This window comes from Acanthochromis polyacanthus, chromosome 3 (assembly GCF_021347895.1).
Source record: "Acanthochromis polyacanthus isolate Apoly-LR-REF ecotype Palm Island chromosome 3, KAUST_Apoly_ChrSc, whole genome shotgun sequence".
NCBI lineage: Eukaryota > Metazoa > Chordata > Actinopteri > Pomacentridae > Acanthochromis > Acanthochromis polyacanthus.
In genome coordinates, this window is record NC_067115.1 from 46758919 (window position 1) to 46772086 (window position 13168).

At 49.9% G+C, this 13168-nt stretch overlaps 3 protein-coding genes across 5 annotated transcripts; all 3 read right to left on the reverse strand.

Annotated features, from left to right (window-relative positions):
- Window positions 1–43: 43 nt before the first annotated feature.
- LOC127530195 (cysteine-rich protein 2-binding protein-like) lies at window positions 44–7781 on the reverse strand. Of its 2 annotated transcripts, none has more exons than XM_051945300.1 (8): window positions 7642–7781; window positions 7387–7508; window positions 6830–7002; window positions 6331–6759; window positions 2950–3533; window positions 2494–2627; window positions 1990–2356; window positions 44–483 (listed from the first exon to the last, which is right to left on the reverse strand). In XM_051945300.1, the coding sequence occupies exons 1-8, from the start codon at window positions 7660–7662 to the stop codon at window positions 310–312; spliced, it is 2004 nt and encodes a 667-aa protein (XP_051801260.1). In that variant the 5' UTR covers window positions 7663–7781; the 3' UTR covers window positions 44–309. The 2 variants fall into 2 exon arrangements, with proteins under 2 accessions (XP_051801260.1, XP_051801259.1); XM_051945299.1 differs by having other exon boundaries at window positions 1990–2413; window positions 2452–2627.
- Window positions 7782–8692: 911 nt separating this feature from the next.
- On the reverse strand, window positions 8693–9130 carry LOC127533094 (cysteine-rich protein 2-binding protein-like). The gene is made up of 2 exons (XM_051945306.1): window positions 8832–9130; window positions 8693–8711 (listed from the first exon to the last, which is right to left on the reverse strand). Exons 1-2 carry the CDS (start codon window positions 9128–9130, stop codon window positions 8708–8710), a joined length of 303 nt encoding a protein of 100 aa, XP_051801266.1. The 3' UTR covers window positions 8693–8707.
- Window positions 9020–12341, reverse strand: LOC127533095 (protein PET117 homolog, mitochondrial-like). Of its 2 annotated transcripts, none has more exons than XM_051945309.1 (3): window positions 12149–12341; window positions 9338–9492; window positions 9020–9158 (listed from the first exon to the last, which is right to left on the reverse strand). In XM_051945309.1, exons 1-2 carry the CDS (start codon window positions 12242–12244, stop codon window positions 9343–9345), a joined length of 246 nt encoding a protein of 81 aa, XP_051801269.1. In that variant the 5' UTR covers window positions 12245–12341; the 3' UTR covers window positions 9020–9158; window positions 9338–9342. The 2 variants fall into 2 exon arrangements, with proteins under 2 accessions (XP_051801269.1, XP_051801268.1); XM_051945308.1 differs by having other exon boundaries at window positions 9056–9203; window positions 12149–12340.
- Window positions 12342–13168: the final 827 nt, after the last annotated feature.

A 13168-nucleotide genomic window follows, 5' to 3' on the forward strand; every position in this document is an offset into this window, starting at 1 on the left:
ACAAACATTCTCAAGTTTCGTCCAATCAGACAGGAAACATGAACCTGTTTGAGGAGTCACTTTATTCCAGAACATTCAGTTAAAAAGTCAACTAGCAGCTTCTCCTGCTTCCTGCAGCGCCTCCTGCTGGAGACTCATGAACCTCACACCTGCAGAAATAAAAACCTAAAAACAGATGATTGAAGGGGAACTTTTTGACTGGACGACAGAAACATTTACAGACTGGAACACAGCCGAGTCTTTCTGGAAACGCTTTTCATTTGTCTGTTCCTGAAACAGTCACATGGTCAGGGGGTGGAGCTACAGCTGTCAGCGCCTCAGTCGCAGGAAGAAGGCGTGGCGGCACTCGGTGCTGTCCACCGGATAATATTTATCGTAGAAGTCCAGGATGTACTCCTCAGCCTTGAAGCCAAACTTCTGGTAGAGCAGCATGGCGGGATTACTGGCCGACACATGGAGCGTCACGTCTTTCCCCATGCAGGTCTGGAGACACACGAAACGACATCACAACGTCACGATACGACATCACAACACAACATCACAACGTTACAACACAACATCACAACGTTACAACACAACATCACAACACGACATCACAACGTCACGATACGACATCACAACACGACATCACAACGTCACGATACGACATCACAACACGACATCACAACGTTACAACACAACATCACAACACGACATCACAACGTCACGATACGACATCACAACACGACATCACAACGTCACAACACAACATCACAACGTTACAACACAACATCACAACACGACATCACAACGTTACAACACAACATCACAACACGACATCACAACGTCACGATACGACATCACAACACGACATCACAACGTTACAACACAACATCACAACACGACATCACAACGTTACAACACAACATCACAACACGACATCACAACGTTACAACACAACATCACAACGTCACGAAATGACATCACAACACGACATCACAACGTTACAACACAACATCACAACACAACATCACAACGTCACGAAATGACATCACAACACGACATCACAACGTTACAACACAACATCACAACACGACATCACAACACAACATCACAACGTTACAACACAACATCACAACACGACATCACAACGTCACGATACGACATCACAACACGACATCACAACGTCACGATACGACATCACAACACGACATCACGAAATGACATCACAACGTCACGAAATGACATCACAACACGACATCACGAAATGACATCACGTCACGAAATGACATCACAACACAACATCACAACGTTACAACACAACATCACAACACGACATCACAACACAACATCACAACGTTACAACACAACATCACAACACGACATCACAACGTCACGATACGACATCACAACACGACATCACAACGTCACAACACACACATGATGTCACATCATGACATCAGCACTGAACAGCATCTGAGTGGTCAAAGCCGGTTCTGCAGATGAAACGTTCCAACATGTGTGGACTGAGAAGAACACTGACTGTTTTACATTTCTACATGAAATCTGAGATGGATGTCTGACATGTTTTCTCCAAAGAAAATCAGACAAAAACTGTCATGGTTGGTTCAAAATCACGTTTCAGTGAATAAATCACCAAAAACTATCAGTTTGCTCTAATTAGATTCAGTAACCATAAAGTTCTTCTATTCGTTCTGCTAATTCCAGCTGAGAACATCAGTCACCAGACAGAAACTACAGTTTAGTGATGGAACATCCAAAACTGGAACCGTGTTTGGTCCAACTTCAACCCATCAGGTTCTACTGATGGCAGAGCCTCCACAGAGACTGGATTTTAGGAGAAATATGGATCCATCCACATAAATGACTTCTCAGCTAAAATGTTATTTTGAAGCTAAAGACATAAAAATGTTAAACTCTGAAAACATGAAATTCACATAAATGACTTGGAGTGAACTGATCAGAACACGTGGAGGAACCGTGTCTCACCTGGATCAGGTGGTAGATCATGAAGGTTCCGATGCCGGCCCGCCTCCACTCGGGATGGACCAGCAGAAAGGAGATGTAGGCCTCGTTGTACTTGATGTCTGGAACCATGAAGCCAAAGCCGACCACCACCTTCCTGTAGAGCGCCACCACGCTGAAGTCGGGGTACTGCAGGCACTCCGACAGGTCCACGCCGGGCCAGAAGCTGTCGTGACACATGGCGTTGACGGAGGGGATGTGAATGGGCCGCACGTAGCAGTAATCAATGGGGGCGTCGGCCTCAGGGAGCCAATCAGGATCCTTCCTGTGAGGAAACGCTCGGATCTCTGCCAGCAGCCGCAACTTCACCGGACGACTTTCATAATCCCTCCTGAAGAACAGAGGAGCACATGGAGTACTGTGTCCCTGTAGATGGAGTACTGTGTCCCTGTAGTACTGTGTACCTGTAGATGGAGTACTGTGTACCTGTAGATGGAGTACTGTGTCCCTGTAGATGGAGTACTGTACCTGATGTAGGGCTTCAGGATCCGGGACGTATACGGACTCTTGATGCTTTGGTCCAAACTGCCCTCGGCTCCCATCAGTCGGTGCCAGAAGGACACGGAGTTCTTCTGGACGTTTCTTCTGCTGGACGGGCTGATCTGGACAAACATTGAACAGGTTCTGTTTAGGTTCTGGTAGAGAAATTTCAACCAGAGCACTGAGGATCATCAAATGTTTGGTTCCTGAAGTGTCAGAACATCCGCTCTGGTTGGAGGTCATGAACCTCCTCAGAAGTCTTCATCATGGTGCCCCATCATGAGTTAAACTCATCCAGGTCCTGGAGGTCCAGCCGGACTCTGGAAGACGTTTCAAGAAACATCTTCCAAAGTCCGGCTGGTTTCTCCTGGAGCTCCTACGACGTTCTGTGGACGCTGTGGGAACGTTGCTGTAGAGAACGTTGCAGAAAGCAGCTGTACGTACCTGGAAGCGGTCGAGGATGCGCAGCTCCTGGCTGTTGGTGCAGTACTTCCCTTTGACTCCGCCTCCCAGCAGAGCCCCCGCCTCCTGGGCTCCGTAGATCCCTCCCACCAGGCTGAGGGTGGCGCTGACGGCTCGGTCCACATCCAGCAGGGGGAGCCCTCTCTGCCGCTTCGCCTGCCGCACCAGCAGCTTCCTGTGGAGGCGTTTGGCCTGCGGCGTGACGGCTAGCGCTAGTGGGCAGGCGTCCAGCCGGCGCAGTAGCATCCTCTCCTCATACAGGCTGAGGGCGGTGTAGCGAGGACTCTGGGCGCCGCCGCCGTCGACTTTGTCAGGATGACCGATCCTCCTCCGCTCGCCGGCTCCACCACACCCCCCGGTGGACAGAGGGGGACCGTTGCTTCGTCCCACCGCGTCCTCCAAGTCATCCTCGCGCTCGCGGCCCTCGTCGTCCTCGCTCTCGGCTTCACGTTTGATGTGAGGCGGTGCTGGGCGGAGCTTCTTACGGGCGGCGAGGCTGGAGCTGGGAGGAGGAAGGTACTCCATCCCAGGGTCGATCATCCCCTCCGTCTCCATCTCCTCATCATCTGGAAGGAAACAAACAATTGTAACAATTCTGTCATCGATCAACCATTGATCAGTTCAGATCAATGACTGATCGGTTTACAGAGAACACGAAAACTACAGATAGTACAGCTACTACAGGCGCTACACACACCAGTACAGGCGCTACACACACCAGTACAGGCGCTACACACACCAGCACAGGCGCTACAAACACCAGCACAGGCGCTACACACACCAGCACAGGCGCTACACACACCAGCACAGGCGCTACACACACCAGCACAGGCGCTACACACACCAGCACAGGCGCTACACACACCAGCACAGGCGCTACACACACCAGCACAGGCGCTACACACACCAGCACAGGCGCTACACACACCAGCACAGGCGCTACAAACACCAGCACAGGCGCTACAAACACCAGCACAGGCGCTACACACACCAGTACAGGCGCTACACACACCAGTACAGGCGCTACACACACCAGTACAGGCGCTACACACACCAGTACAGGCGCTACAAACACCAGTACAGGCGCTACACACACCAGTACAGGCGCTACAAACACCAGTACAGGCGCTACAAACACTTGTACAGGCGCTACACACACCAGTACAGGCGCTACAAACACCAGTACAGGCGCTACAAACACCAGCACAGGCGCTACAAACACCAGTACAGGCGCTACACACACCAGCACAGGCGCTACAAACACCAGCACAGGCGCTACAAACACCTGTACAGGCGCTACACACACCAGTACAGGCGCTACAAACACCAGTACAGGCGCTACAAACACCAGTACAGGCGCTACACACACTAGTACAGGCGCTACACACACCAGTACAGGCGCTACACACACTAGTACAGGCGCTACACACACTAGTACAGGCGCTACAAACACTAGTACAGGCGCTACACACACTAGTACAGGCGCTACAAACACCAGTACAGGCGCTACACACACTAGTACAGGCGCTACACACACCAGTACAGGCGCTACACACACTAGTACAGGCGCTACACACACTAGTACAGGCGCTACAAACACTACTACAGGCGCTACAAACACTACTACAGGCGCTACAAACACTAGTACAGGCGCTACACACACTAGTACAGGCGCTACAAACACTAGTACAGGCGCTACACACACTAGTACAGGCGCTACAAACACTACTACAGGCGCTACAAACACTAGTACAGGCGCTACACACACTAGTACAGGCGCTACAAACACTACTACAGGCGCTACAAACACTAGTACAGGCGCTACAAACACTAGTACAGGCGCTACACACACTAGTACAGGCGCTACAAACACTAGTACAGGCGCTACACACACTACTACAGGCGCTACAAACACTACTACAGGCGCTACAAACACTAGTACAGGCGCTACACACACTAGTACAGGCGCTACAAACACTAGTACAGGCGCTACACACACTAGTACAGGCGCTACAAACACTACTACAGGCGCTACACACACTAGTACAGGCGCTACACACACTAGTACAGGCGCTACAAACACTAGTACAGGCGCTACAAACACTAGTACAGGCGCTACAAACACTAGTACAGGCGCTACAAACACTAGTACAGGCGCTACACACACCAGTACAGGCGCTACACACACCAGTACAGGCGCTACACACACCAGTACAGGCGCTACAAACACTTGTACAGGCGCTACACACACTAGTACAGGCGCTACACACACTAGTACAGGCGCTACACACACTAGTACAGGCGCTACACACACTAGTACAGGCGCTACACACACTAGTACAGGCGCTACAAACACTAGTACAGGCGCTACAAACACTAGTACAGGCGCTACACACACTAGTACAGGCGCTACAAACACTAGTACAGGCGCTACACACACTAGTACAGGCGCTACACACACTAGTACAGGCGCTACACACACTAGTACAGGCGCTACACACACTAGTACAGGCGCTACAAACACTAGTACAGGCGCTACACACACTAGTACAGGCGCTACAAACACTAGTACAGGCGCTACAAACACTAGTACAGGCGCTACACACACTAGTACAGGCGCTACAAACACTAGTACAGGCGCTACACACACTAGTACAGGCGCTACACACACTAGTACAGGCGCTACACACACTACTACAGGCGCTACACACACTACTACAGGCGCTACACACACTACTACAGGCGCTACAAACACTAGTACAGGCGCTACACACACTAGTACAGGCGCTACACACACTAGTACAGGCGCTACACACACTAGTACAGGCGCTACACACACTAGTACAGGCGCTACACACACTAGTACAGGCGCTACACACACTAGTACAGGCGCTACAAACACTAGTACAGGCGCTACAAACACTAGTACAGGCGCTACACACACTAGTACAGGCGCTACAAACACTAGTACAGGCGCTACACACACTAGTACAGGCGCTACACACACTACTACAGGCGCTACACACACCAGTACAGGCGCTACAAACACTAGTACAGGCGCTACAAACACTAGTACAGGCGCTACACACACTAGTACAGGCGCTACACACACTACTACAGGCGCTACACACACCAGTACAGGCGCTACAAACACTAGTACAGGCGCTACAAACACTAGTACAGGCGCTACACACACTAGCACAGGCGCTACACACACCAGTACAGGCGCTACAAACACTAGTACAGGCGCTACAACTGAACTTCATTACATGCATCCATCTTCTGCCTCATTGGTTAATATATTGATTATCTGATTTCATGACTTGTTAACTGTAACTCGGTCTGTAACTGACGGCGTCTCACCGTGGAACAGGGCCTGGGGCGGCATGGCGTCGGGGATGAGGTCGGCCTCTGACAGCAGGCTGGGTGTGGCTGAGTGGGAGGCGGGGGTTCCGGGGGCGGAGAAGTCGGGGGAAGGAGAAGGGGAGGGGCTGGTGAGTGGAGTTCGGTCCGAGGAGCTGAGGGAGGAGAAGTCTATGACCTCGCCTTTCTCCAGGACCAGATCGGGGCGGCGCCCGGTGCTGCGACCTCCGGCCAGTTTGACGGGCGTGGAGGAGGCGCTGCGGTCCATGTAACCGCCCACCGCCTCCTTCTGAGCTCGCCGGATGTCTTTGGCCTCCTGGGTGCGGGAGCGCTTCTCCTTCAGCTGCATGGCGTTCTCCACAGGGTTCCTGGCGCCCCGTTTCCTCAGACCCTCCACGGTGATGATGGGGTCCACCGTGGGTTTGGAGGCTGCAGGAAACAGAAGGTTGAGGTCAGCAGACGCCCTTCACCTGGACGCTACCGTTCCAGTGCAGGTTACCTTTGGCCTTGGTGGAGGCTTTGTCCACCTCCGGTCGCAGCGTTGGAGGTCTGTTCTGGACCAGCTTCCACCAGCCGGGTTCACCGAACTCCTGAGCTCCTGAGCGGAAGAACGTGGGGCTGCCGACCGAGAGGCAGCCGGCCACCGTGCTCCACCACGTCGACGTCTTCTTCCTGCAACGCACCAGCAGAACCAGCAGTCACTAACAGAGCAGCAGGTAGCTGGAGATCCATCCAGCATGGAGAAACATCTACTGATGATGAGCAGAGTAGAGAGGAAACATGGAGATAGAAAAACATCTACAGGATGAGGAGATAAAACCACCACTAAGAGACAAAAAAACAACAAAAACGAGACAGAGAATGACAAAAATGAGACACAAAATGACAAAAAAATAAGATAGGACATCTACAGGATGAGGAGATGGTAGGAGGTTCAGGAGGTTCCAGAACTTCCAGCTGGTTTCTCCTGAAGCTCCTTCCATCACCAGGACCTGGATGAGTGAGAACCTCCACAGTTTGAGGAGACACTAGATCAGAGGTGAAACATCAGGTGACCTCGTTCCCAGCAGGAAGTTCCAGTGTCGGCCAATGAAAGCGCAGATATCCTCCTTCCACCTGAAGTATCCCTGCCGACCCGTCCCCTCCAGAGACAGGTTGTACATGGCCAACATCACCACCTGGAGAACACACACAGCTGCTGAAAGCTGACCAGTAGTGAGTGAGAGTGTGTGTGTGTGTGTGTGTGTGTGTGTGTGTGTGTGTGTGTGTGTGTGTGTGTGTGTGTGTGTGTGTGTGTGTGTGTGGTCCTACCTGCTGCCAGGTGAGCCTCATCCTCTCAAAGCTCTCCTTTCCGTCCTCAGAACAGTCACAGCAGGTGAATTTGAAGAAGTTGTCTCCCTTCAGGTAGCTGGGCTGCTCTCCATGGAGCTGAGCTGAGGACAGAGTCAGACTGTTCACACCCACACACCTCTAATGCTCACCTGTGGCCTCTGACGCTCACCTGTGGCCTCTAAGGCTCACCTGTGGCCTCTAAGGCTCACCTGTGGCCTCTAAGGCTCACCTGTGGCCTCTGACGCTCACCTGTGGCCTCTGACGCTCACCTGTGGCCTCTGACGCTCACCTGTGGCCTCTGACGCTCACCTGTGGCCTCTGACGCTCACCTGTGGCCTCTAAGGCTCACCTGTGGCCTCTAAGGCTCACCTGTGGCCTCTGACGCTCACCTGTGGCCTCTGAGGCTCACCTGTGGCCTCTAAGGCTCACCTGTGGCCTCTAAGGCTCACCTGTGGCCTCTGACGCTCACCTGTGGCCTCTGACGCTCACCTGTGGCCTCTAAGGCTCACCTGTGGCCTCTGACGCTCACCTGTGGCCTCTGACGCTCACCTGTGGCCTCTGACGCTCACCTGTGGCCTCTAAGGCTCACCTGTGGCCTCTGACGCTCACCTGTGGCCTCTGAGGCTCACCTGTGGCCTCTGACGCTCACCTGTGGCCTCTGAGGCTCACCTGTGGCCTCTGACGCTCACCTGTGGCCTCTAAGGCTCACCTGTGGCCTCTGACGCTCACCTGTGGCCTCTGACGCTCACCTGTGGCCTCTGACGCTCACCTGTGGCCTCTGACGCTCACCTGTGGCCTCTGACGCTCACCTGTGGCCTCTAAGGCTCACCTGTGGCCTCTGACGCTCACCTGTGGCCTCTGAGGCTCACCTGTGGCCTCTGACGCTCACCTGTGGCCTCTGAGGCTCACCTGTGGCCTCTGACGCTCACCTGTGGCCTCTGACGCTCACCTGTGGCCTCTAAGGCTCACCTGTGGCCTCTGACGCTCACCTGTGGCCTCTGACGCTCACCTGTGGCCTCTGACGCTCACCTGTGGCCTCTGAGGCTCACCTGTGGCCTCTGACGCTCACCTGTGGCCTCTGACGCTCACCTGTGGCCTCTGACGCTCACCTGTGGCCTCTGACGCTCACCTGTGGCCTCTGAGGCTCACCTGTGGCCTCTGACGCTCACCTGTGGCCTCTGACGCTCACCTGTGGCCTCTGACGCTCACCTGCAGGGATCCACTTGTGGCAGCGGTCGCAGTAGAAGGACATGTCCTCGCAGGCCCAGCCCCCGTCGGCGTCCTCTCCCAGGTCGCTGGTCAGTGAGTCCCCGCTGTGGTCATGTGACAGATCCACGGAGCCCTGGTCCTCCGACTCCACGATCAGCAGCGTCTCTCCCTCCACCTCCCCCTCCTCCAGGCCTTCTGATGCAGACGTGCAGGCCGCCTCGTCCTCCCCCACACCCAGCTGCTCGCTGCTGCTGTCCATCCCCCACGCTTCAGGTACAGGAGCACACCTGGACAGGTAGGACAGGTGAGTCAGGTCTGGGCCAGCAGCACACCTGAGAGATGGAGTAAGAGACCAAAGACTCAGCAGGGAGGTCGACTTTTCGGTGTAGCACGGACGCATCACCACGGTAACCGATGTTACGTTCAGAGCTGGCCGTCAGATGTGGGCAGGTGTTTTAGTGTCTACCTGTCTCAGGTGTCCTGTGGGTGGAGCTCTGCCTCCCTGCGTCTCCTCTCCTCCTCCAGCTGTCTGGTCAGGATCCTCTGCTCCTCCAGTAGCTTCAGGTTCTCCTTCTTCCTCTCCAGACGCTCCAGATCTCGAACCACACCTTCGTGGAGACGCTGAGCAGAGAGAACCAGAGAGATGTTACCTCTAGAACCTCTGGACCCTCCAGGTGTCCAGCTGGGTGTTCAACCCTAACCTCCAGGACTCAGAAACCATATTCCATGTTGGACTTCTACAGGTCTTATGAACCACAGTAAGAAGCTGACACCTTTGTTTCCTCCTCTGACCTCCAGAATAATGAGCTCACGTTAAACAGTTACTCCATCAAAACAAAACAAACTGAGAACAACTGCTTCTAAAACTGGGTTTCTTCAATGTTCTTTCACTTTCTAAAACACTTTTTCTCCTCATTAGACGGTCACAAATAACACAGAGTTCAGACTGTTTGATACACACAAACATTTAGTTTGTTCTCAGCTTTCAAACTAATCTCCAACTTTTAATAATCAGTCAAAGTTCTGGGATTTCAGCTACTTCAGCGTGAACATTTTCTAGTTTCTTTTCTCTCTGACAGTAAAATTGAAGGTATTTGGACTAAACAGGACATCTGAGGAAACTCTCATCCACATTTTTGTACATTTTAGGAACAAACATCTGATCGATTAAACCAGGAAACAGTCAACAGACGAACCAACACGTGAAGATAAAACATCTGATTACTTTTTAAGCAGGAACACCAAAACATTCAGTTTCTCGGATGTAACGTCACGGTTTCTCAGACTGAAGGTCAAACAAAGCTGTGACGTCTCATTACGTCACATTAAAAGCTGAAGACGTCTTACCACGATCAAGCCAGCCCTCACTGCGAAACGCTTGGTCAAACTGACCCTCACTGGGAAAAGCGGTGCGCGCATTTACTAAACAATACGTCAAGAGCCATCTTTTTGAAGCTATCGTTATTATTCAAGCGTATGACATCCGCTAAGAATCACTTCAGTCGGATGTGGAATTTCAGAATAAAAGCCCCCTGAAAAGTCATATTTATTTAGATATATCATGTACATTAGGATTAATATTTCTCCCAAACTGTCCGTTATTATTCCACTGTTCCACTTCAGATTGACACTACTCTACCTCAAGAAGACACCGAGTGAAAATCAGGTCAATCTGATGTTGAATTTCAGAATAAAAGCCCCCTGAAAAGCCATATTTATTTAGATATATGTACATTAACATCCATATTTCTCCCAAACTACGAGTTATTATTCAACCGTTCCACTTCAGATTGATAGGATTCCACCTGTGGAAGACATCTATTAAAATCTTGTCAGTCTCATTTGGTATTTCAGAATAAAAGCCATTTGAACTTTTGCATTTCACTATAATCTTATAAGGTCGTTTTCTCGGCTATTGTGAGCATTTTTTTTTTTTCTTAGAATTAAAATGATTGTGAAAATATTTTCCATTTCTTCACAGTAACAGGCCAAATGGCTGAAAATCAGTCTTGGACAGTTATGTCATTTACAAATAAAGTTTGACTCTCTATAATTGTGTGCCATATTGTGTTTTTATTACGGTTATCTTTTGTTCAAAGTATGACTTTATTTAGCTTATTTTGTAGTTTATGTTTTATTTTTTCAGTATTTTTAGAAGTAGCAGCACCACCCCTCTTTTTTGAGAATGAATACAAAATGTTAAATATGATATCTTTGTTAGGGTGAAATTATCTTGTAAAAGTAGTGTGAATCTGATGTGAAACTGTTGAATAATAACTGTCAGTTTGGAAGAAATATGAATGCTACTGTACATGATATATACATAAATATGCCATTTCAGGAGGCTTTTATTCCAAAATTCCACATCAGATTGACCTGATTTTGACATGGTGTCTTCTTGAGGTGGAGTACTATCAATCTGAAGTGGAACAGTTGAATAATAACTGGCAGTTTGGGAGAAATATGGATGTTAATGTATATGATATATATTAAAATATGCCATTTCAGGGGGCTTTTATTCTGAAATTCCACATCAGATTGACCTGATTTTCACTCTGTGTCTTCTTGAGGTAGAGTAGTGTCAATTTGAAGTGGAACAGTGGAATAATAACTGGCAGTTATTGGCAGTCCTAATGTACATGATATATCTAAATAAATATGGCTTTTCAGGGGGCTTTTATTCTGAAATTCCACATCCGACTGAAGTGATTCTTAGCGGATGTCATATGCTTGAATAATAACGATAGCTTCAAAAAGATCGCTCTTGACGTATTGTTTAGTAAATGCGCGCACCGCTTTTCCCAGTGAGGGTCAGTTTGACCAAGCGTTTCGCAGTGAGGGCTGGCTTGATCGCGGTAAGACGTCAGATGATTATTAATACAATTTGACTTGTTTGTATTTCCTGTATATTACAGCTTCACATATTTTTATCCTTGTATTTCTACTTATTTTAACATGTGATGAATAAAAATCTAATCTACTGAACTGTGTCCTGCTGCAGAGGTCATCTGAAGCTTTTACTTTGAAAAGGTCGCCCTGCTGCTCACTACCTGCTAGCTTGACAAAGTTAGCTTCTGTGTTTTAGTATTATTAATTTAAAAGCGCGGCTAAAGTTCGGCTCGGTACCGGGCGGTGAGCTGCAGTCTGTCCGTTAGACACAGTGAGGTTTGACTTTAGAAGATAAACTTGCCCGTTACCCGTCCGGTAACCGCTAGCTGTAGCTAACTGTTAGCCCGCTGCTAGATGCAGCAGACCGGTTCGGTCCGGACCGGGTTACCTGTCTGTCCCAGGACTGTTTGAGGTGGACGGCAGCCACGGTGCTCAGAGTCAGAACCACAGAAACTCCCAGAACCACTTTGGAGGCCGTAGACATCCCGGTGGTGTCAGATTCTCGTTAGCCCACTGCTAACTGGCTCTGCGCCGCCGCTTCTTCTTCTGCTGCAGGTTTACTGGCAGCAGCGACACAAGGCAGAGCGCCGCCTGCTGGAGATCCTCGGCTCTGGTTCCGTCCAGGTTCTGGTCGGGTCCCGCCCAGGCTGAGAGCATCACTCAGTCACAAACAGGACAATCCACGTTTTAATGTGACCTTCAGCTGCTCCTGCTCTGTGTTTAGTTGTTGTCATGGTCAGGAGAGGAGAAAACATCTTTATAAACCCACCAGAGAAAAAAACATTTTACTAGAGCTCCTATGGTCAGTTTAGTTGTTTTGATAAAGCCCAAAAGATAAACAACATACATTAAACAATTAGATAGATATCCATGGTTCTCCTGTTGGGTTCTCCAGGTTCCATTCACAGTCCAGGGGCATGCTGAGGTTAATTGTTGATTCTAAACTGTAGGTGTCAATGTGTAGCTCTGTGATAGACTGTTACCTGTCCAGGTGAACCTTCGCCCTCAGTTTAGCTGGACAGACTCCACCCCCTATGACTCTAATGTGGATTAAACAGTGTATAGATGATGACGGATGGATGAAGGTCATATTTAAAGTGCTGTATTGGTTCCTACAGGTCTAACTAACAACAGAACCAGTGAACAGATGAAAGCCAATTTTATTGATCAAGTAACATAAATAGGACGAATGTTTCACTGTACATACGGAACCAAAGTAAAAATAAATAGTGTCACAGCAATAAATTAAAAGCGTGGAGTGATGAGTCGCTGCGTCTCCGAAGACGACGTGCGCTTCGATGGCTATTTACACACATTTTCACTTTGTACACGGTTTTCATTCAGTTGTTTTCAACGACGAGTCGCTTCACATTTTCTTTTCACATTTCAACGATTTAAAAAACTAAGA

Excerpts from the sequence above, each read along its gene's own strand:
- LOC127533094 (XM_051945306.1), bottom strand. The coding sequence starts at position 9,130 with ATGGACAGCAGCAGCGAGCAGCTGGGTGTGGGGGAGGACGAGGCGGCC.
- LOC127533095 (XM_051945309.1), bottom strand. The coding sequence starts at position 12,244 with ATGTCTACGGCCTCCAAAGTGGTTCTGGGAGTTTCTGTGGTTCTGACT. Across the intron at positions 9,493-12,148 it reads AACAGTCCTGGGACAGACAG|CGTCTCCACGAAGGTGTGGT; the intron begins GTAACCCGGTCC and ends CTCTCTGCTCAG.
- LOC127530195 (XM_051945299.1), bottom strand. The coding sequence starts at position 7,662 with ATGAGGCTCACCTGGCAGCAG. Across the intron at positions 7,509-7,641 it reads TGAGGCTCACCTGGCAGCAG|GTGGTGATGTTGGCCATGTA; the intron begins GTAGGACCACAC and ends TGTGTTCTCCAG. Across the intron at positions 6,760-6,829 it reads AGCCTCCACCAAGGCCAAAG|CCTCCAAACCCACGGTGGAC; the intron begins GTAACCTGCACT and ends TGTTTCCTGCAG.